The 23,108-nt window shown below is 44.0% G+C and overlaps 2 protein-coding genes across 2 annotated transcripts in view; one reads left to right on the top strand and one right to left on the bottom strand.

Annotated features, from left to right (window-relative positions):
• The first annotated feature begins 5,490 nt into the window (after positions 1–5,490).
• LOC112614248 (40S ribosomal protein S27-like) lies at positions 5,491–5,861 on the top strand. Its single transcript, XM_025370599.1, has one exon. It carries the CDS (start codon positions 5,493–5,495, stop codon positions 5,790–5,792), a length of 300 nt encoding a protein of 99 aa, XP_025226384.1. The 5' UTR covers positions 5,491–5,492; the 3' UTR covers positions 5,793–5,861.
• An 8,514-nt stretch (positions 5,862–14,375) lies between these two features.
• Positions 14,376–23,108, bottom strand: part of VAT1L (vesicle amine transport 1 like) — a 202,636-nt gene continuing 193,903 nt past the window's right edge. The window contains exon 10 of the mRNA XM_025370417.1: positions 14,376–14,391. The gene's annotated coding sequence lies outside the window, so the exon portion shown is untranslated. The remainder of the gene's footprint in view (positions 14,392–23,108) is intronic.

Below are 23,108 nucleotides of genomic sequence, written 5' to 3'. Positions count from 1 at the left end.
TGAGATTACAGGTGTGAGCCACTGTGCTTGGTGTGTTTGTAAATGCATCCTAGGGATGCTGAATGGACTTCTTGAGCACAACTGTCTAATAAAGCAAGGTATTGGCTGTTTAGCAAATGAAATGTTCCACTCTGAATGGAAGTCCTAAGATGAGAATAGGGTTTCTCCTTTACTTTATAGACCTGACAATGCTTGGTTAAATATTAATCAGACTCTCCTGTAGATGGGGCCTGAGTATGGTGATAGAATTGCGGCTCACAGTCACAATTTAGGACTCATGCTGCTTCCTCTGGGATAACGCCACTTCCCTCAAGGCTTGTCAAGTTGAGAGTAGGTAGGTAGGTAGGGGTGACAGGAAGACAATTCATTAGACCTGGTTTGTTGGGCCGTGAGTAGAGAGGACCCTGATTAGTTATGACTGAACTGCAGCAGCCCCTCTATCTCCACCCTCTTTTAGATTTGTTTATCTGTTAAGTGTCGGCTGGCCCCACTATGTGCCAGGAAGTGTCCTAGGTGCAAGGATATAAGAGTAAACCTCACAAATACCTCTGCCCTCATAGAGCTTATATTCTGTTGACTGACACCTACTCTCTTGAGAGCTGTTCCATTAATTTTAAATTAATGCCCACTATTATCTGTGAGATAAAATTTATTTTCACCCAAGGCAGATCATACAGCTTTTTTTTCTGCCCAGCATTTTTTTTCCCACCTAGATACAAAACCTCAGTTGTGAGAAATGCATTCTTAGTGGTTTGGGTGGAGATGGACAGCTCCTGTACCAATGTTTTACAGGCAGACAAGTAAACCACATGTGAACACCCAGAGAAGCTGAGGTCTGGCTCAGGCCAGAGGGTTCTCTGGGGGCTTAAGCATCAGAACTATCAATACGGCTTTATTTCCTCCCTGCTGAGCTTGCTGAAGAGACAGTCACTGGTGCTGAGGGTTCACATCCTATCTCGCCCCTAACAGAGAGGGTGAAACTGTTACAGCTTTCGACCTTCTAAGTTCATTGGTGCTAAAGTCAAATACCTTACAGAATGGACCCATCTACTTACTGTTTTTCCTCTGCCATTTCCCTCCCTTTCTACTTTCCTCTCTCATCTCTCTGGTTTTCAGTATTTATTGAATACTGTTTTAGTTTCCTATTGCTGTGTCACAAATGACCACAAACTCTGAGGCTTGTTTGTTATATGATCATGTTTATTATGAGTTTCTTCAGGTCAAGAGTCTGGCCTTAGCTTGTCCCCTGCTCAGTTTTGCTCAGTTGTCCAGGCTGGAGTGCAGTAGCATGATCTCAGTTCACTGGAGCCTCTACCTCCCAGGGTCAAGCGATTCTCATGCCTCAGCCTCCCGAGTAGCTGGGATTACAGGCATGCACCACCATGCCTGGCTAATTTTTTCATTTTTAATAGAGACGGGGTTTCGAGACAGGCTGGCCTCGAACTCCTGGCCTCAAGCAGTTCTCCCGCTTTGGCCTCCCAAAGTGCTGGGATTACAGGAGTGAGCCACTGCTCCTGGCTGAGGAAAGGGATATTTTAAGCGAGTTATCAGAGTTGATGCAGAAGCCTGTGTAAGCCACACTCCCTGCCCCCGGGCCTCAGTTTCACCATTGGGAATGACTTAACTAATGCCAGCATATTCCTTTCATCGCTATAAGACGAAGTCGTTCTTACCTCCGGAGCCCGGCAAATTGCCTGGCAACGTTACAGGTGCTAGACCAACGTCTGCTGGATCAACCAACGAGAGTAGAGTGGAGATTAAGATAAATTAGCTCTGTGTCCCGGACTGACCACTAGGTGGCAGGAGGCTCACGCCAAGTGCAAGCTTTTGGTGTCTGGTTGCTGGCTGGCTGGGAGCCTTCATGGAGACTTGAATGTCCTTCTAGGCTGGGGCTTGTCATGGCGGCGGAGGTGGGGCAAGGGAGGGAGGCAGAAGGTGAGGAGGTCTCTTTCACAAAACGTTTGACACTTAGACTTTCCCCTTTATCATCAAATGAATTTATTTTCATTGTCATAGAAATTCACAGATAGAATTGAAAAACTTTTCATGTAACTGTAGGTCTGTATATTTTTATAAATTTAGCATTTAATTTTTTAAATGTATTGGAAAATGTTAGTTGCAAGGTCTTCTTCCGCTTCCCATAAGCCATCCTACACCCCTGACCTACAGACCCGGGTATAGAACAGGGCCTCCCCTGTCATGGTGAGATGACACTGGGCTGTCCAGCCTCAGATAATTTCCATCACAGGAGGGGCCCGGCTCCTAACCAGCACTTTTCAAAATGCAGCAGAATCGCCTGGGGCTGCTGTGCATAAAAATGCAGACTCCTAGGCGCTGGCAGACTCCCTAGATCAGAATCTCTGGGAGGGCTTTAGTCTGCATTTGTGTTGGCGTTTTGCAAGTCTCCTAGGATTCTGAGGTACAACTGAAGTTTGAGAAACACTCCCTTAGGCTTTCTCGGGAGCCTTTCTGGGACTCTCATCAGCCCTCTTGGAGGTCCACAGATGCTCCAGTTGCCTCCAGCTTCTCACACACACACGTGCACACACATGCATATGTATATACACGTTTTTTGTTTTCTGGATTACATGCACAATGATGCATGTGCATTTCACAAATCCATGTAAGGGAGGAGACCACCCCTTATATCATCTTATGCCCAATTTCTGCCTCCAAAGAAAGAATAAGTAAAAACTAAAAAGCAGAAATGAAGTACACAGGCAGACAGCTCTGTGCCGCACGTTGGGCCTGGTAGTTAAAGATCGACCCCTGACCTAATTGATTCTGTTGTCTATAGATTACAGACATTGTATAGGAATGCACTGTGAAAATCCCTGTCTTGTTCTGATCTAATTACCGGTGCATGCAGCCCCCAATCATGTACCCCCTGCTTGCTCAATCAATCACGACCCTCTCACGTGCACCCCCTTAGAGTTGTGAGCCCTTAAAAGGGGCAGGAATTGCTTGCTCAGGGAGCTCGGCTCTTGAGACAGAAGTCTTGCCAATGCCCCCAGCCAAATAAACCCCTTCCTTCTTTAACTCAGTGTCTGAGGAGTTTTGTCTGCTGCTCGTCCTGCTACACATAGATTATAAAAGCAAATAATGTTGGAAATAGAAATTCTCTGATATTTTAGATCGGAGAGAGCTGCTGTTGGTAATCGCTATTTTTACTGCCTCCAATCCTGATGCATCCCCCATTTAGGTACTAAAAATGTAGCAGATTTTTTTCTCCCAGGAAAGCTTCTCCCATAAAATCAAAACAGGGTGCCCACCCCCATCTAACAGATACCTCATGGCTTCTTTATGAGCAAATACGTTTTTTCCCCCTCCTGGAGAAATCAAATGTCAATGTGGACCTGTAGCACTATGGGGTCAAATTATTTCCTCCCGAAGGTGAAGGGCAGGGCTCCTGCACTTGTTTCAGGATTTTTAAGGAGGTGCAACAGGATTTGCAATGCAGGCTCAGTGACTTAGCTGTCACATTAGCGTGTGTTATTGGGAAAGTCCAGAGTCCAAATTCAAGGATTTCTTACAACTTTTGTTTTGACTTTATAGTGAAGTTTTAAAGTTTGTGAAATATGTACTTATCACTAGAATCTTTTGAGACTTCCTTTTCTTACTGAGGCTAAAATTGTCCAGCTATAAGTTGATGGTATGTGAGCTCTATGAGCCAAACACTAAGCTAAATGCTTTATGTATATGATCTTAATTCTCTTGATAGCCCAACAGGCTGACGGCTATTATTCTATGTATAAGGAAAGTGATGTGGTTACGTGAGGTTATGACAAGCCTGCCCAAGGACCCACAGATTGTAAATCAGTAATAGGACCAAGATTTATGAAATCCCTGCAGTTTGACTCTAGAGCTATGTCCTCAATCGCTGTAATATACTGGCCATTCAACTGTTTCCTTAACTTGGCCATGAAGAATCATGGTAAATATTTGCTATGCTTTCTAAAGGAGAATTGACAGCTTTGCTCATTACATACGCTTTCTTATTTTATTCTCTTGACAATATTGCAAAGTGGGTTAAGCTCCTCCCATCTTGCTGTTTTACAAAATGCAAAGAAAATAGGGAAAACCTCCACTGGACTTAGATGATCCTAGATCAGGGTTCCCCAGAGTGTGTTCCCCAGAATTTTGATAAAAGCCTCCACGGGTATTATCTGAGTGTTAGAACTCATCTCAGAAGGTCATAGGGCAGCTACTAGGGAGGAAAGGCTCTGAGAAGGTCTGTCATTAAAAGAAAATTCTTGGTACCACTAACAGTACTATTACCATGAACAATATCAAAGTACCATTAAAGGAACTGGTACTTAGAGTATGACAGGCAGAATTTGAAGTTGATTACCCTGCTCTCCCACCCCCTGGTATCTACACCTCTATTATTTTTCTTTTTTTTTTTTTTTTTTGAGACGGAGTCTCGCGCTGTGTCACCCAGGCTGGAGTGCAGTGGCGCGATCTCGGCTCACTGCAAGCTCCGCCTCCCAGGTTCAGGCCATTCTCCTGCCTCAGCCTCCTAGTAGCTGGGACTACAGGCGCCCGCCACCACACCCGGCTAGTTTTTTGTATTTTTAGTAGAGACGGGGTTTCACCATGTTAGCCAGGATGGTCTCGATCTCCTGACCTCGTGATCCGCCCACCTCGGCCTCCCAAAGTGCTGGGATTACAGGCTTGAGGCACCGCGCCCGGCCTACACCTCTATTATTTTTCATGCTGCTGATAAAGATATATGCAAGTCTTACAAAAGAAAGGTTTAACTGGACTTGCAGTTTCATGTGGCTGGGAGGCCTCACCACCATGGTGGAAAACAAGGAGGAGCAAGTCACGTCTTATATGGATGGCAACAAGCGAAATGAGAGAACTTGTGCAGGGGAACTCCTCTTTTTAAAACCATCAGATCTCGTGAGACTCATTCCCTGTCACGAGAACAGTGCAGGAAAGACCCACCCTCATAAATCAATCACCTCTCACCGGGTTCGTCTTACGACACGTGGGAGTTGTGGGAGTTACAATTCAAGATGAGATTGGGGTGGGGACACAGGCAAACCATATTCAACACCCTTATAGAATCTCCTTCCCTTGAGTTTGTGTGGAACCTGTGATTTGCTGCAAACCAGAAAATATGACAAGGTGAAGGGATTGATTCTAAATATACAATTAAAGTCCCAAATGTGTTGGCTTTGAGTTCACAGATGATCCTGTATGGACCTAGCCTAATCCTGTGAGCCCTTTATAAGAGGGTCCTGGCCATCCATGAAGGGGGGAAGTATGCTGCCATGCTGTGAGATGGCCTGTGAGCATGGAAGAGGACTCTGGGATCCAGCAGGGAATACAGCCTGCTGACAAAAGGATTGCAGGATTGTGAGACCCCAGGCAAACAGCCCAATCAATGGATGTTCACATTCCTGACCCATGGAAACTATGAGATAGTAAACATACATTGCCTTAAGCCCCGAAGTTTGTGGTAACTAATTATGCAGTAATAAAAAATGAATCCAGCTTTTCCGGCGGTGACGACCTACCCACACGAGAACATGCCTCTCGCAAAGGATCTCCTTCATCCCTCCCCAGAAGAGGAGAAGAGGAAACACAATAAGAAACGCCTGGTGCAGAGCCCCAATTCCTACTTCATGGATGTGAAATGCCCAGGATGCTATAAAATCACCACGGTCTTTAGCCATGCACAAACGGTAGTTTTGTGTGTTGGCTGCTCCACTGTCCTCTGCCAGCCTACAGGAGGAAAAGCAAGGCTTACAGAAGGATGTTCCTTTAGGAGGAAGCAGCACTAAAGGCACTCTGAATCAAGATGAGTGGGAAACCATCTCAATAAACACATTTTGGATAAAAAAAAAAAAAAATGAATCCAGAGACTTGCAAATGACCCAAGGTCATTTCACACAGCTAAGCAGCAGAAACTCTATTCATAGCTCCAGAGAAATTGACGCATATACCCAACCATGCCCATACTTAGTGATATGAGAGGAGGGCAGGGAAATGCTAGGTAGAGAAGGGCGGGGTCCCTGGTGAGAGCTCCACTCTTGGGCTTGTGCCCATGGACGTAAGTGAGAACAGGCGCTCCTGTTTTCCCACCCAAATGTTGCATTTTCCAAGACCACTCTGGCCTGCCACACCCCATCCTGTGCCCATAAAAACCTGAGACCCTAGTGGGCACAGATACAAGCTAAATATGAAGAGGGAGCAGAAGAACATACTGACAGGTGATAGCAGACACCAGCAAGCCACTGAGGCAGGACAATGTGGAATTTAGTCGGGACAGTCAAAGGAGAGTCTAGCTGGTGGGTGGCCTGACTCCCAGGGAAGATCATCTTCCCACTCCATCCCCCATCCACTTCACTGAGAGCCACCTCCACCACTTAGTAAAACCTTGCACCCATCCTCCAAGACCATGTATGATCCAATTTTTCTGGTACAATTCAGGCAAGCACCTGGGATACAGAAAGGCCTCTGTATTAGTTTGTTCCTTACGGTATGACAGAAGGTCTAATTGAGCTGATTAATACAAGCTGCCTGCAGATGGCAAAACTGACAGAGTGCACTGTAATACACACCTACTGGGGCTTCAGAAACTGTAAACATTCAACCCCCGACACTTCTATGGGGTCGGAGCCCAAAAACACTCCTTATAACCTGCCTGTCTGTATGCTTTCCCTAGGAGTTTGAGCAGCAGGGCACCAAAGAAGCGAGCCACACCCCTGCTGCCCAACCCAGCAGGAGGAATAAGGGAAAACTCCTCCCGTTTCATTAGTCTACTGCCCAGCACGTTATTGGAGCACAATCAAAATGTGTTGAACAAATGAAGACAGGGTTTTGAACCCAGGTCTGTTTCCTTGCATCATACCATATTTTCCTATTGTCTAACATCCAGGGTCATGCTCTATGCTGGAGCTGTGTCTGTGAAGCAAGCACACCTTCCCTTTGAACTTAATCTTTAGTTCATCAATACGTCTGCAAGTATTTACTAAGTGTGGCTAAATTCTCTGCCTGACTTGGGAAAACAGAGGAACAAGATGTCACTCTTGCCATGAAGTAGGTAAGTTTTGTTTGAAAAAAGAGGAGTTAAATGACCATGAAGGTGGTCATGATTACAGGAGGCGGGTATATTTAGGTGAGTCAGTGTCTGTGCAAACCACTTCCCCAGTCAAAGCCTGTGGCAGTGACACAAGGGCCCTCTAATCTACATGCCCATTGCAGACATTGACCGTGACTTTGAGGAAATGACATGTCACAAGGACATCCACCTTTAAATGGCTGTTTCATACATACTTAGGTGTTCTTTAGGGTGAAAGTAAGTGTAGGAATTTCTGGGCCAAAGATTTTCTTTATTTTATCAACAGACCTTCTCAGAGCTCTTCCTCTCTAGTAGCTGCCCTATGACCTTCTGGGATGAACTCTTATTTTTTGGGAGGGGTGGGGGCTGGATGGAGTCTCGCTCTTGTGACGCAGGCTGGAGGGTAGTGGCGCAATCTCAGCTCACTGCAAACTCCACCTCCCGGGTTCAGGGGTTCTCTTGCCTCATCCTGTTGAGTAGCTGGGTTTACAGATGTGCACCACCAGACCCGGCTAATTTTTGTACTTTTAGTAGAGATGGAGTTTTCACCATGTTAGTAAGGCTGGTCTCAAACTCCTGACCTCAGATGATCTGCCCACCTCGGCCTCCCAAAGTGCTGGGATTAAAGGTGTGAGCCACCATACCTGGCTATGGGATGAACTCTAATACTCAGTTCTCATGGATGATTTTGGTGGAGAAATCTGGGGAGCACATTCTGGGAAACCCTGAGCCTAGGATCTTCCAGCTGAGTGAACTTTTTTGCCATTACCATTTTAAACTCATTATTATACTTAAAAATTAAGGGAGGCCGAGGCAGGTGGATCACTTGAGGTCTGGAGTTTGAGACCCAGCCTGGACAACATGGTGAAACGTCATCTCTACTAAAAATACAAAAATTAACCAGGCACAGTGGCCCACACCTCTAATCCCAGCTACTTGGGAGGCTGAGGCATGAGAGTTGCTTGAATCCGGGAGGCAGAGGTTGCAGTGAGCCAAGATTGTTCTACTGCATTCCAGCCTAGGTGACAGAGTGAGGCTCCATCTCAAAAAAGTAAATAAGTAAGATGTAATTGAACTATCATAAAATTAACCATTTCAAAGTGTATAAGTCAATGTTTTTTTACACTATATGAGTTGTGCAGCCATCACTACTGTCAAATTCTGGGACATTTTCATTTCCTTAAAAGGAAACCCATATCTATCAATCATTCCTCATTCCTCCTCTCTGTATCCACCCATTGTTTGTATAGACTAATCTAATCTGGATATTGCATATTAATGGAATTATAGACTATATGAACTTTTGTCTTTGGCTTCTTTCAATTAGCATCTACTTTTCAAGAATCATTGGTCCAGTTGGTTTTAAACTTCAGAATGCATCAGAACCTCTTGGGGATCTTAATAAAGTGCTGTTTTTCTGGCTCCTCTAAAATTGTTGCTTTGGTTTGTCTGGGGTGGGAATCAAGAATCTACTTGTTTAGGCTGGATGCTGTGGCTCACACCTGTAATTCTAGCACTTTGGGAGGCCAAAGTGGGAGGATCACTTGAGGTCAGGAGTTGGAGACCAGCCTGGCCAAGATGGCGAAACTATGTCTCTACTAAAAATACAAAAATTAGCTGGGTGTAGTGGCATGCATCTGTGGTCCCAGCTACTTGGGCGGTTGAGGCAGGAGAATTGCTTGAACCTGGGAGGCAGAGGTTTCAGTGAGCCAAGATGGTGCCACTGCACTCCAGCCTGGGCAACCAAGAGGGACTCCGTCTCAAAGAGACACAATATACCTGTTTGACAAGTTCTCTGGATGACTCTGGTGCAGGCAAACTGGGGACCAACTTTGAGATCCTCCAGCCTAGTTCAACAGGGTTATCCCTCCTTTTGCATAGGAGGAGGTTAAGGCTCAAAGAGGAAAAGTGGTGTCATGGAGGTCACACAGCTGACAACACTCCATCCAGGGCTTGTCCTGTGTTTGAGATGTGAGGCTCAGGTTTCTATCTCACTCTTTGGACTCAGTACTGCAGTGATTTAGGAGCTAAGAAGCAATTACTTAGATAGTGAGGGTATGGAAGTCCATTAGAAACAAGAGCTCGGAATTGCGAGGAAAATGAGCAAAGAATTTCTCAGCAAGGCAAATTTACTTCTGTAAAAGGATGCTGCTCACACTTCTGGCAGCTGCAAGAGCACACCAAACAAAGGACAGAAGGAGTTTTTATCCCTAACACAGTCCCTATCCCTGTGTCCTTCTATTGGCTGGGGTTGGACTGCACAATCTAAGCTGACCCTGGTGGGCTAAGACTTAAACTTTTCCAATTAGGGTAAATGGGTGATTCCATAGGGAGTGGGAGGGAGGGTAGGAGTGGTCCCTCTGCTACAGCACAAAACGTGTTCGGACATGTCTGGGCAAGTCGGGGCACAACAAGAGCAGGAGGGCTGCTCTCTGGGTAGAAACAAAGTACAAGGAGGTGAAGCCTCCAAACCAAGGACAAGGACATTACACAATTAAACTCTTTGAAGAGGAATTCACCATTTCTGGCAAAGTCCTTGGTAAGGTTTTCCCTTTAATGTAAAGCAGTCCCTAAATCATCTTCCTTTCTAAGAAAGAGCATCCTATAAAATGGAGCTGCAGGCATAAGCTGGAAGCTTGCATGGGTGAATACCTGCAGTTGTGCCCATAGGAATATACTACCTGGGAATAGGCATGTTCATATGGCAGCGCCATCTTTTTTTGCCAGCCACGTGTAGAAGTAAGGAGCAGACAAGATGGCCCAGGCCAAGTGGAAAGCCCATTTGCATAATAAGATTTGGTTGGGGTGACCAGCCTTTTCCGCATGCTATGTAAACATCACACGTGGTCAAACCAATCTGTGAGCCTTATGTAAACATCACACGGGGTCAAACCAATCTGTGAGCCTTATGTAAATCAGACACTGCCTCCTCAAGCCTGCCTAAAAAATCTGCTGTGGTCCACACCTTTCTCCCCCCGCTTTTTTTTTTTTTCCTTTAATGTGTCTCTCACAAGGAGCTGTTCTCCTCTCTCCTTTCTTTTGCCTGTTAAACTTTCCACTCCTTAACCTACCCACATGTGTCTGTGTCCTTAATTTTCCTGGAGTGAGATGACAAACGCTGGTTTTTACCCCAGACAACAACGCTGCTTCAGTAGGTTTTTTCCACAGATATCCCCGTTAGTTCTTTATAATAATTGCTTGTGGGATTCTCTGGCATCTTGCTAGAACTCACGTACCACCATCCCACCAATGCCCCAAAATTCAAAAACGACCTGAAGGTTATTAGGCACGTAGACATTTGGGAAGGGTTACAGAAGACCTGGATTCCGAAGGTGTAGTTGCGTCTTGTGGCCTAATAGTTAAACCACATGTCTTTTGAGCTAGCGGTTGCATAGGTTTGGTCTTACCTGCTATAAGGTTTCCAGATTTAAAAATACAGCTTGGATGGATGCCAAGTTACGTTGAAATTTCAGATAAACAATAACTTGTGGTATAAGTATGTATCATGTTATATTTGGAACATAATTATATTAAAAAATTATTCCCCCATTGTTTGTGTGAAATTCCACTATAAATGCGTATTCCATTTTTTAGTTGGCAATCCACCAGCCAGATGCCTCTTTTACTTTCCTTGGGGCAACCCAGCTTAGTGGTTGATGTTGTCCAAGAACATGGTTTCTGGAGGCAGACAGCTTGGATCTGAATCCTGGAACCACATAGCTGGCTATAGAACCAGGGTGAGTTGGTTAACTTTTCCTAGCCTCAGTTTCTGCATCTATGAAATGAAAGCACAGTCTCATGCGGTGATGTTACCAGAAAGGGGTCCTGATCCAGACCCCAAGAGAGGGTTTCTGGACCGCACACAAAGAATTCAGGGTGTGTCCACAGTACAAAGCAAAAGCAAGTTTATTAAAAAAGTAAAATGGTGAAAGTACATCTACTCTACAGACAGAGTAAGGCTTTCCCTAAAGTAAGGAAGGAACGCATCCACCTAGGTACAATACTTATGTGTGTGTGCGTATGTGTATAAATATGAGGTAAATCATGGGGAGATGTGCTCTGTTATAAGGATTTGTGATAAAGGATTAATTTTCTTAATTACTATATTTTGCAAGAATCAATATTATCTTTAAAGCAAAATTAGGAATGTTTCTGTTCTCAAGATACGGGGATATCGGGACACTCCCAAGTCTGGGTCTGTTTAGTAAACACTATGAATCTGTTCCCTTAATCATAAACATCTAGAGGCTAAGAATACCTCACTTTCTGGGGATGCAGCCCAGCAAGTCTGTCTCATTTTCCTAGCCCTCACTCAGGACGGAGTTGCTCTGATTCAAACTTCTCTGACAGTGAGAGGATTAAATGAAATAATTCATCAAGATAGCTTAGCAGAGATCCTTCCTGGCGGTAACAGATAAATAAATATGACTGGGGATTCCCAGTACTGTCTCAGTACCACATTAAAAATGCACTGGGGGTTGCTTCGGTAGTTGGTGGCACTGAAGCTTAGCCCTTTCAAAGTACTGGGAGCATTTTGGGGGGCCGTTTCAGGGAGTTCTATCTTAACTGTGGGACTGCAGATGCTTGGTAGCTGGAAATAGACCACAGGAGTTGGGGGCAGATGGTTTCTCTTTCCATCTGGGTCTCCCGATGTGGGGAAAACAGAACTTCTCTCTTGATGACTCATTGTTGAAGCTTGGTTTAGCCAGCATTTAAATAGAAACGCCTGGCTGCAGAAAATATTGTCACCACCCAAAAGTGAGATCTGTTTCAAAACTGTTGTGAGCAAAGTGGATTTCTAACAGGCAAAACCAGTGTATTAAATTTAATGTACTGGCACGTCTTCTCAACCAAGAGCTGTGCAGAAAAGTCAGGCTGTTCTGGCCTCCTGCCTTCCTTCCCTGGTTTTAACTGCTCAGTGGATCAAAGTGTCTGCAAGCCTCATTTGCTTGAGAGAAGGTTTCCCCAGGTTAAGTGCTCTTGCTGCTGGCGCACATACCTTAAAGAGCTTTGGATCACATTGCGGGGAATGTATTTTCTTTTCCAATGCTCTCCAAACCTTGACTATAGTATCAAGGAGGTAGTTTTTATCTTGATGTTGGTATGCCTTTTAAAATCTTTCTAAAATGTGCTTATTTCTTTTTTATTAAGAAACCGGTCTCCAGCATTGGAGACTTTGATGGGCAGTAGTTTTGAACTTGCCACTGGGGATTAAGCTCTGATATATATATATATATATATATATATATTTTTTTTTTTTTTTTCTTATCTTCCCCAAATAGCTAAGGGGTCTGGGGAGTCATACCCTGCAAACCATAAATTCTCATCAGATGGGTTTTATTTAACTCTATATATCATGACTTAAGTTCCAATCTGACTCTGGCATAACATTATGTGACAAAGAAGAAAATACAAATATTTTACCCCAAAACATGTTTCTTTGCCATCTCTTGAAACGGCCCTGCAAAGCCGTCCTTTGTGTGGGAAAATTTACATCTGTAAAGAATCTCTTAGCATAACTCCATCTTTTTCTTTCAAGCCCTGCCAATCCCAAAGAGATTAACTGAGAGTCTAGCACCTTTTAAAGGTCTTGAGTAGGAAACATTTATCTATTGTCTCTAAGGGCAGCCACTGTGAGATTTCAAAAGAACCTTGGTCTCCACAGTCTTTTATCTTAACCTGAACTTTTCCTTTCTATTGATTTCAGGTCTTTAGACAAACTTGACCAATTGTCAACCAGAAAATGCTTAAATTTACCTACAGCCTGGAAGCTCCCTCACTTTGTACAGCCTTTCTTGGACCAAACAAATGTATTCCTCCAATATATCTGATGTCTCATGCCTCCCTAAAATATATAAAACCAAGCTGCACCCTGATCACCTTAGGCATATGTTCTTGGGACCTCCTAACAGCTGTGTCTTGGGCCGTGGTCACTCATATTTGGCTCAGAATAAATCTCTTCAAATATTTTACAAAGTGATGGAAACAGAAACAAGAGCTTGGAGTTGGAAGGAAACCAGCAGCCAAAGGATTTCTCAGCAAGCCAAATTTACTTCTGCAGAAGGGTGCTGCTTGCACTTCTGCCTGCTGGGAAAGCATACCGAACAAAGTAGGGAAGGGGTTTTTATCCCTAATGCAGTTAGTCCCTCCTTCTATGTCCTATCCCCATTGACTTGAGTTGGACAGCACGATCTAAACTAACCCAATTGGCTACTATTTAAAAATGAATATGGCTAATTAGGCGGGAAGGGAGAGGCTGTCCCTGATGGTACAAGGCATGTTTGGGCATGCCAGGGCACGGCAAAGGCGGGGGAAGGGTAGTTCCGGTGGGAAGAGCTGTTTCAGCAGGAGCGGCAGTTTACAGAATGGGTAGCCAGGAGCAAAGAGGACTCTTTCCAAATGAGGAAGAGATAGGAGTTACAGATTGGGATTGGCGGGAGATGTTTACAGAGCAGGTAGCTTAGGAGAAGAGACAAGGTAGATGATCTCGAGAACAAAGAACAAGGAGGTCAAAAACTAAACCTTTGAAGCAGAACTCACTGTATCTGACACAAGTTTGATTTTTTCATTGACAACTCTAATAACATGTTTTGTTATATTGTGTTAGTGATTTTTGGTAACTTTTTATTATGATTTCTAGCTTATTGAAAAGTTGCAAAAATTACATAAGGAATTTTTTAATCCTATTATCCAGAATCTCCTGACTACATTTTGTCCCATTTGTTTTATAATCTTCATTCTGTCTCTCGATGCATATTTCTTTCTTTTTGTTTTTTGAGAAGGAGTCTTGCCCTGTCACCCAGGCTGGAGTGCAGTGGCGTGATCTTGGCTCACTGAAAGCTCCGCCTCCCGGGTTTACTTACTTCATTCTCCTGCCTCATCCTCCCGAGTAGCTGGGACTACAGGCGCCTGCTACCATGCCCGGCTAATTTTTTGTATTTTTAGTAGAGACAGGGTTTCACCGTGTTAGCCAGGATGGTCTTGATCTCCTGACCTCATGATCTGCCCTCCTCGGTCTCTCAAAGTGCTGGGATTACAGGCATGAGCCACTGCGCCTGGCCCCCATTTGTTTTATAATCTTCATTCTGTCTCTTGATGCATGTTTCTTTTGGAACCCTGAGAAAATGAATGTTGAAGACATCAGTCTCTTTTACACCTAGCATTTAAGTGTATATTTCCTAAGAAGTTCTCTCATATAGACCCAATGCAATCATCAAAATCAGGAAACATGATATTGAAGCAACGCTACACTCTAATCTAGTGCATATTCACATTTCATCAGTTGTCCTGATACAGTTCTATATAGTTCTTCCCCACCCCTACTGCCTCAGTCCGGAATTCAGTCCAGGATCACACATTGTATTTAGCTGTCTTGCTTACTCTTTGGACTCTTTAAATTTGTAACAGTGTTAAGCCTTTTTTTTTGGCCTTTTTGATTTTGCCATGTTTGAAGAGTACAGGCCATTTTGGGGGCTTTTTCTTAGAATGTTCCTCAGATTGGGTTTGCCTGATATTTTTTCCTGAATAAATTTAGTTATGCATATTTTGGCAGGAATATTAAGGAGGTGAGGTTGTGTCCGTCTCAGTGTATCCTATTAGGAAGTAAGTAGTATCAGCTGGTCCACATTGGTGGTGTCGCCTTTGATCCCTTGGTTAAGATGCTGCCTACTGGGCTTCTCAACAATAAAGTTATCAGTTTTTACTTTGTAATTAATTGGTAATTTGTGAGGAGGCATTTGAGGCTAGGAAAATCTGCTACTCATTAAACTTTCACCAACTGCTTGATTTTCTAACTCCATTTTTTTTTGTATTTATTTGTTGGCATTTGACTATAATTACATATTAGTTATTGCTGGGCTCATGGGTTTTTATTTTATTCATGGGTTATGAGCTATTGTTTATTTTATGCTGAAATTGCCCCATATTTGACCAGTGGGACTCCCTAACCTTGCTCTGTGGTATTAATGCTTATGATTGCTTTCTATTCAACAATGGTATTTATTTTCCATTTACGGTAGCAATATAATTTAAAAATATATTTATGACTTTTAACAGGTGGATTTAAAGAGAAATATTAATGATGTAATGGGGTATGTGTTGAGGGGGAGGTGTGTATATGTATATGTGTATACATATATCTACATATATAACAAAAAATATTACTGATACCTGGGACCTAGGTATGACAAAAATCACAAAGCGGTACACAAAAAATTGAAATTTGGCAAATACTGCTCTTGATCCATGAATATGTTGGCTGTATTTTTTTGTACTTCAAATATTTGACCATTGTGTCGTAATGAAAATTCTGAACTGTTTCAGGAATAACTATAATTTGGCATTCCTATTCTCTTATGCTGCTGTTGTCACTGATGTGCAATAAAAATCCTTTGCCAGCTATATGTCCTGATCTTTTAAAAAAAAAAAATGTGCTTTTTGTATGGATATAACCAGGAAGTGGAACCGTCTGAGTTATAACCCTAGCACATGATTCAAGACCCAGTTCAAAGGCTCTCTTTTGAACAGTTAGGGTTCTTTGGTTGCATGTAACAGAAATCAAGTCTGGCTAACTTAAGCTTACAGTATCCAATTCTGAACATCTGGTCTCAAAAAAAAAAAAAAAAAAAAATAGAAACTCAAGCAGGTTTGGGGACCTGGGTATCAGGAATTCATGGAGAGTATCTTTAGGGCAGTGTCTTTTTTTTTTTCTTTTTTAGGTGAAGTCTCGCAGGCTGGAGTGCAATGGTGCGACCTCAGCTTACTGCAACCTCCACCTTCCGTGTTCAAGCGATTCTCCTGCTTCAGCCTCCCAAGTAGCTGGGATTACAGGCGCTTGCCACCACATGCAGCTAATTTTTGTATTTTTAGTAGAGACAGGGTTTCACCACGTTGGCCATGCTGGTCCGGAACTCCTGACCTCAGGTGATCCACCAGCCTCGGCCTCCCAAAGTGCTGGAATTATAGGCGTGAGCCACCATGCCCAGTCAAGGACACTGCCTTTAGAATGAATGAGCTCGGCCGGGCACGGTGGCTCAAGCCTGTAATCCCAGCACTTTGGGAGGCTGAGACGGGCGGATCACAAGGTCAGGAGATCGAGACCATCCTGGCTAACACGGTGAAACCCCGTCTCTACTAAAATACAAAAACTAGCCGGGCGAGGTGGCGGGCGCCTGTACTCCCAGCTACTCGGGAGGCTGAGGCAGGAGAATGGTGTAAACCCGGGAGACGGAGCTTGCAGTGAGCTGAGATTTGGCCACTGCACTCCAGCCTGGGTGACAGAGTGAGACTCCCCCTCAAAAACAAAAACAATAACGAATGAGCTCTACCTATTTGTCTCTTTGCATCTCTCTTCTTAAACTTCCAATTACTAGACCATTCATTTGACCTTCCCTGGGTGATAAGCCTCATTTGAGTAAACAAGGGCGAGGCACCTTGATTTACAGAAACCCCAACACAGTGTATACAGCATGGGTCTTTCCCCAAAGGAAAATCAGGTGCAATGGACAAAACACATCGCAATTACAATTTCTTATTACGTACCAGTCACTCACATAAGCATCTTATACCTATTGACTCATTTAATATCACCATAACCTCATAACATTTTAGTGTCATCATACTCTTCTACAGAGGAGCCAACAAAGGCCCAGAGATCAAATAACTTGGTCAAGGTCATTTAGCTGCTAACTATACAGCTAGTCAGGATTCAAACACAGACCATCTGTCTTCAGAGTCTCTGCTTTTGACCACGGAACTATCAGCCAAATTTGGCAGGCAAAACCAAGAGTGTCCATCCCACCTCCATTCCATAGAGCTTCTTTATTCTCTATCCAAATACCACCTCTTCCACTGTTGAAGCCCTGAGCCCCATGCATCTCTTCTGTTTATGCTTCTAGCTTTTTCCTGGTAATTGATGTCCCTGTCTCATGCCATCTTCTCAACCATGGGTTTTTGTTTTTTCTTCTTTGAGACAGAGTCTTGCTCGTTGCCAAGGCTGGAGTGCAGTGGCAAAATCTTGGCTCACTGCAAGCTCTGCCTCCCAGGTTCACACCATTCTCCTGCCTCAGCCTCCTGAGTAGCTGGGACTATAGGCGCCCACCACCACGCCCGGCTAATTTTTTGCATTTTTAGTAGAGAAGGGGTTTCACCGTGTTAGCCAGGATGGTCTCGATCTCCTGATCTCATGATCCGCCCACCTTGGCCTCCCAAAGTGCTGAGATTACAGGCGTGAGCCACCACACCCGGCCCAACCATGGACTTTTTGCCAGCAGTGGCCAGGCTGTGTTTAACTCCTTCACAACATGCAAAACAGGGCCATGCACGTAGCCAAGGCTTAGTAATATTTGTAGAACGGAATCGAGTCTATTTCATAACATTTAATATTAGGAGAGAGAAAGAGGGCCTGAGTAAGAATTGGAGTTTTAAAAAACACACTCTGAATTTATCTAGTTAATAATTAAATTAAGTGAAATTTAATGATAGATTAACTTCCTTCATTGCTAGTTGATTAATTTCAAAGGACCATTGAGATAATCAAACTTCTGCCTCCAAACACGGGCAGAACAACTCTTAACATTGGAGGTCAGCCTGAGCAGCAGCCTGGGCTCAGTAAATTGATATTTTGTTTGTTTTGGCAAAGGGTGAAGAGACCAAATGTATTATGATTGTTGGGGTTTGTCCGATTCCCTTTTTTCCAGCATAGCGCATTAACTCATCATGCTGCTGAGTTCTCTCCCGTTGGCCTAGGATAGAGTTCTCCAGAACCAGGAAAATAGCAATAATCCTTTCTCACTCCTTGGGCAGGCTTTGGAAAGACTGAGAAGGGCTGGCCCCAGAAGTCAATTTAATTATGACACTAGCTTAGCTTTTGAATAATTTTTCCAGCTTAAGCCATAACGCATGTTTCCAGTGACTTGGCCATTAGAACTTGGCTAGGTTTCTAGGCCCCAATTCTGGAAACTCAGTTGCTAGCTGTGTAGTTTTGGGCACTTTATTTTACTTTTCTGTGCTTCATTTTGTCATCAGTTCAATGGAAATAGCGTCAGTTACTTTATAGGGTTTTTGGAGGTAGTTGGCGAGTTAAGACGTGTAAAATGCTTTTTTCACTTGGATTCTACAATAGGATCCCTCAAGACAAGGACTTGGGTGGAAATGGTTTATTGGGAATGTGATCTCAGAAAGCAGGAGTAGGAGAATGAGGTGTGGAACACACCTCCAAATCCTGAGACTAGAAGGTGGGAAATCTTGGCATTTATCCACCAGCTGCCATCTTCCGCTAGTTGAAGCTACCCCTTGTCCCGCACCACAGTAATTCTGGGTGACCCCCGTGCATTTGTGCCCTGTGGTGTTGGAGGAAGCCTGCAGGCACAGAAGAAAGACCAGCGCAGGTGATTGATGTGGAAAGCTGTCCCCATGCCAGGAACTATCTATAGCTGCAGGTGAACTCTAGTGCACCAAAACAACATGTGGTGGGTGTCAGTGGTGATTGCTACAGGGGCTTCAAACAGTGTCTGGCACACAATGGGTATTCCATATACTGTAGCTATAATGGACATAGGTTTAACCATCCAGCATCATTTCCTATGAGGATCCTTTTGCAGCTTGACATGGTCCTGATTGTCTTGTCAATCAGGTTGCTGGAACCTACCAGGGCTGTGTGACCCAGGCTGGCCAAGTAATAGCCATCCCTCTACTTCAGTGACTGTTTTACAGACTGGCATGTGACCCAGAATGGGCTAATCAGAGCCTTCCTGAGAGCACCTTGGTTCACACTAGAGCTAGTAAAGAGAAAGTTCTTTTTCTTTGCCAGGAGGTTATTGGAACTACTGGTCTCCATCACCTCCCAGCTATTGAGAGAAGCCTTTCTGTCATATAGAGCTGGGTTCTAGACTGGACACCTCTGCTTTCCGACTGAGTGAACAAGGGCAGGCCACCTAACCTCCCTGAAATCCAGGGTCCTTATCTGTAAGTGAGGATGATGCTTGCTTTTCCAGGCACTGCCGCGATTCAGTGAGGGTGTGTGTAAAATGCCTGGCAAGTAGCAAATCCTCCGCAAATGTTAGTTTCATTTCCATAGTTGGTCTTGATTCAATTCCACTCAATGGACATCTGTCACCTCTGAGCTAGGGCCCGTTTTTGAAAACGGTTCCAATCTTTGAGTGTCAGTGTTTGTGAGTATGCCACATGGGTCACTTGCACTAGTTTTGACTCCCATGAATGGTGATTTGCTTTCTGGGAGCCTCTACTTCCACGGAGAAGAGGTCCCATATCCCCCAGAAAAAGAACCACTAGCCCCTCCTTGTCTCACAGCTCCTGAAATGGAGAGGAGTTCTCTTGTTCCCATGCATACCAATTCCAGGGGCACCTTATCTCATAACTAAATAGACCATGCATGGGTGCTGGGAGACTGGCCAAAGAACTGTTACTCCAATATGGCACCTTCCTCTGTTCCACCTCCCACAGCTGAACCAAGTGAAATAGTAAAGTTCATTCTGGGAAGATTTCCCATGGTCTTCTCTTACTTGAGACCCTCTCGAGCAATCCCTTGATTCATCCCTCAATGAATTATTCTTTTAGTACAAAATCCAGAACCCTTGAAGTGAAATCCATGGACTTCCATAATCCAGTCCTATTGATTTTCTAGCTTTTCTCTTGATGGATGATGCAGTAGTTAAGTGAACCATTCCAAGAACCTACCCTGGACTTCCTCACTGATGTACCTAATGACAGTTACTTGTCCTAGATGGCTCTCTTTGTCTGCTTCTGATACTCATTTCTCATCAATTATAGCCTCTTTGCCAGTCGGACCACATAAATGCCCGGTACTAAGGCAGGCTTTACAAACAAATTGCCATTTTCACAATAAATGACTTATTTATTACCACATCATGAGTTCCCGAGTGGCAGGGGCTAGGCACTTATTTTTGCAGCTAAGACACTAAAAATATGTCAGTAACATACTAGACATTTGATCAGTGTATGAATGAGTGGAGAAACCTGGTTTTGGAGGCATTTGTTGTCTGGCTCTTGGACTGGAATTGTGGATCATGATTTCAGCTGGGTTACACCTACACTGTGACATATGATCTTCTAGAATATGTACAATATGATCTGCTCCATTGTAGTAGGAGAAAGCTCAAACACCAAGCAAATTCCCCAAGTTCGATCCCTGGTGTGGAAGATTCCAAGGCTTCTGCTCTTGCACAGTTGTTCGTGAGTGTGCACTCCCGTGCTGTGTTGATGTTTCAGTTGCCCTTGTCTGAGTTTCTTCTTTGTTTGGGTGTTTGGATGCCAATTTGAATAACATATTTCCCAGCATCTTTACTTGGCTGGCAATAGAAGCTCTGCTCATGGCAGAGAATACCAAAACATTTATTCTTTCCCACAAACAAATCTGGAAGCAAAATACTGAGATGTATATAGTCTCTGTTGTTTAAAAAAAAAAAAAGTAGAAAAAAGAAGCTACTGAGTTTTTCCCAAGCATCCCATTCTTCCCAGCATTGACAAATGGAGGTAGGGAAAGAGAAGTAATGTTTACTGAGTGCTTGCTGCATGCCAGGCACTGTCCTGTGTCCTTTAAGTATCTTATTCTCGTGGATGACATGTGCTCATCTTTCACGATGAGCATTGCCTCCTCCTCTGTGTCTGCTTTCCTTGCCATTCCCTCCCTACTGTGCATCTTCATTATCCCCTCTCCCATTGCATCTTTAAAGCTACGCTTATATCTTGCAGTCCATTCCTGCCCTTCCTCTACACCTGCCTGTCCAAAATGGTAGCCATTGGTCACAGGTGCTACTGAACGTTTAAAGTGTGTCTAGTCAAAGTTGAGATGTGCTTAAGCATAAAATACATACCAGGGCCAGTGGTATTCAACAGCCCCCAGACCTGGTGCTGACTTCCCATAGTGCCTATCTCCTGCTCCACTCCCTCCGCACAATCTTGTATTTCAGCTACACTGTTCTATTCTCTGCTCCGCAAATTTCTCTCTACCTTGCTCATACACAAATGTTTCCTATGCCCCAAATGTCTTTTAAAATGTTACTACCCTAACCTCCTTCAAACCTTTAAAAATTAATCTGGGCTGGGCAGGGTGGCTCACGTCTGTAATCCCAGCACTTTGGGAGGCTAAGGTGGGAGGATCACTTGAACCCAGAAGTTCCAGAGCAGCCTGGGCAATATGGTGAGACCCTGTTTCTACAAAATATTAAAGTTAGCACACACCTGTAATCCTAGCTACTGGGGAAGCTGAAGTGGGAGGATTGCTCGAGCCTTGGGAGGTGGAGGTTGCGGTGAGTGAAGATCATGCCACTATACTCCACCTGGGTGACAGAGCGAGACCTTATCTCAAACAAAACAAAAAAAAAATTATTTCCAATTTGTAGTAGACCTCTTTCCCATTTCCAGTTAAAAGTGAAGATGTGGATTTAGTTTAGATTCTAGATTTGGTGGCTGAGCTATTTTTAAATGTGACAGTGCACAAACACTGGCTAGGTGCAGCCATGGGATTCATACAGAGAACGTGAGCATTAAATAAGAATATACAACACTTTGGGAGGCCGAGGCAGGTGGATCACCTGAGGTCAGGAGTTAGAGACCAGCATGGCCAACATGGTGAAACCTCGTCTCTACTAAAAATATAAAAATTAGCCAGGCATGGTGGCATGTGCTTGTAATCCCAGCTACTCAGGAGGCTGAGGCAGGAGAATCACTTGAACCTAGGAGCTGGAGGTTGCAGTAAGCCGAGGATCATGCCACTGCACTCCAGCCTGGGCGACACAGTGAGATTCAGTCTGAAAAAATACACACATACACACACACGTTGAACGCAGTGGCTCACGCCTGTAATCCCAGTACTTTGGGAGACCGAGGCAGGAGGATTACTTGAGCCCGGGAGTATGAGACCAGCCTGGGCAACATAGGGAGAGCCCTGGCATAAAAAAAAAAATTAAAAAGCTAGCTGGGCATGGTGGCACGTGCCTATGGTCTGAGCTACTTGTGAGGCTGAGGTGGGAGGATTGCTTGAACCCAGAAGGTCGAGTCTGCAGTGAGCTGTGATTGTGCTGCTGCACTCAAGCTTGGGCAATGGAGCAAGACCCAGTCTCAAAAAAAAAACAAAAACAAAAAAAACCAAAAAAAAAACCCAAGAAAGTTAGTAGTGTAGAACTTCCTAAGAATTTCACTGATGGCGTGACTAACTTTTTTTGCTTTGTCAATTCTGGTTTATATATCTTGTGTTTTATTTGACATAGGCCTGTTTTGTTGACTTCCTGCTGAGAAAGATGGTAAAACACCATATACCCTCCGCAGCCATAAATTCCTCTTTTGTGAAACCCTACTGGTGGATATTTACTTTTTTGTATCTCTTTGGTAACCCTGAGGATTTTAGATCATGAAAATGAAAACTGTTGATGAGACATGTGAGTTTGAAAATCAGTATGTCACCAAACACTTGTGTGGAAGGTTAGAAAGGTAAATATGCTTCTGGACATGCATATTATTTGCTACCAAGCAAGACAAATTTACAAACATATCCTTGAAATCAGAGAAAACCGCACCCCTAATGGGTTTCAAGTGAACAAGGGATCGCTCATTTGAAACGCATTATATTTTCCCCTTATTTATTAAGGTTCAAGGTAGCATGATGAGGTGGTTAAGAGCATGAATTCTGGCGGCAAAAGTATGGCTGGAAATTGGTGAGTTCCAGCTTTCACTTAGTAGCATGTGATCTTAAAGGGCAGAGGCTCCCTGTGTTTCAATCTTGTCACCTGTATGTGGACATAATGATAGACCTTCCCTCTTAGGGCTGTGGGGAAGGCATGTGAATTAATATGTGGACAGTTTTTAGCCACATATAGTAGGTCGCCTTATAAACGTTGGGCATTATTGTTATTCTATCCTGTTTTTTTTTTTTTTTTTTTTGAGATGGAGTCTCACTCTGTCGCCCAGGCTGGAGTACAGTGGCATGATCTCTGCTCACTGCAAGCTCCGCCTCCTGGGTTCACGCCATTCTACTGCCTCAGTCTCCCTAGTAGCCAGG

The sequence above is a fragment of the Theropithecus gelada genome, chromosome 20 (assembly GCF_003255815.1).
Source record: "Theropithecus gelada isolate Dixy chromosome 20, Tgel_1.0, whole genome shotgun sequence".
Taxonomy (NCBI): Eukaryota; Metazoa; Chordata; class Mammalia; order Primates; family Cercopithecidae; genus Theropithecus; species Theropithecus gelada.
The sequence above is the reverse complement of the archived record's forward strand: the minus strand, read 5'-3'. Positions and strand labels throughout refer to the sequence as shown.

What these genes read in the sequence shown, in the direction of transcription:
- LOC112614248 (XM_025370599.1), top strand. Translation starts at nt 5,493, where the DNA reads ATGAATCCAGCTTTTCCGGCGGTGACGACCTACCCACACGAGAACATG.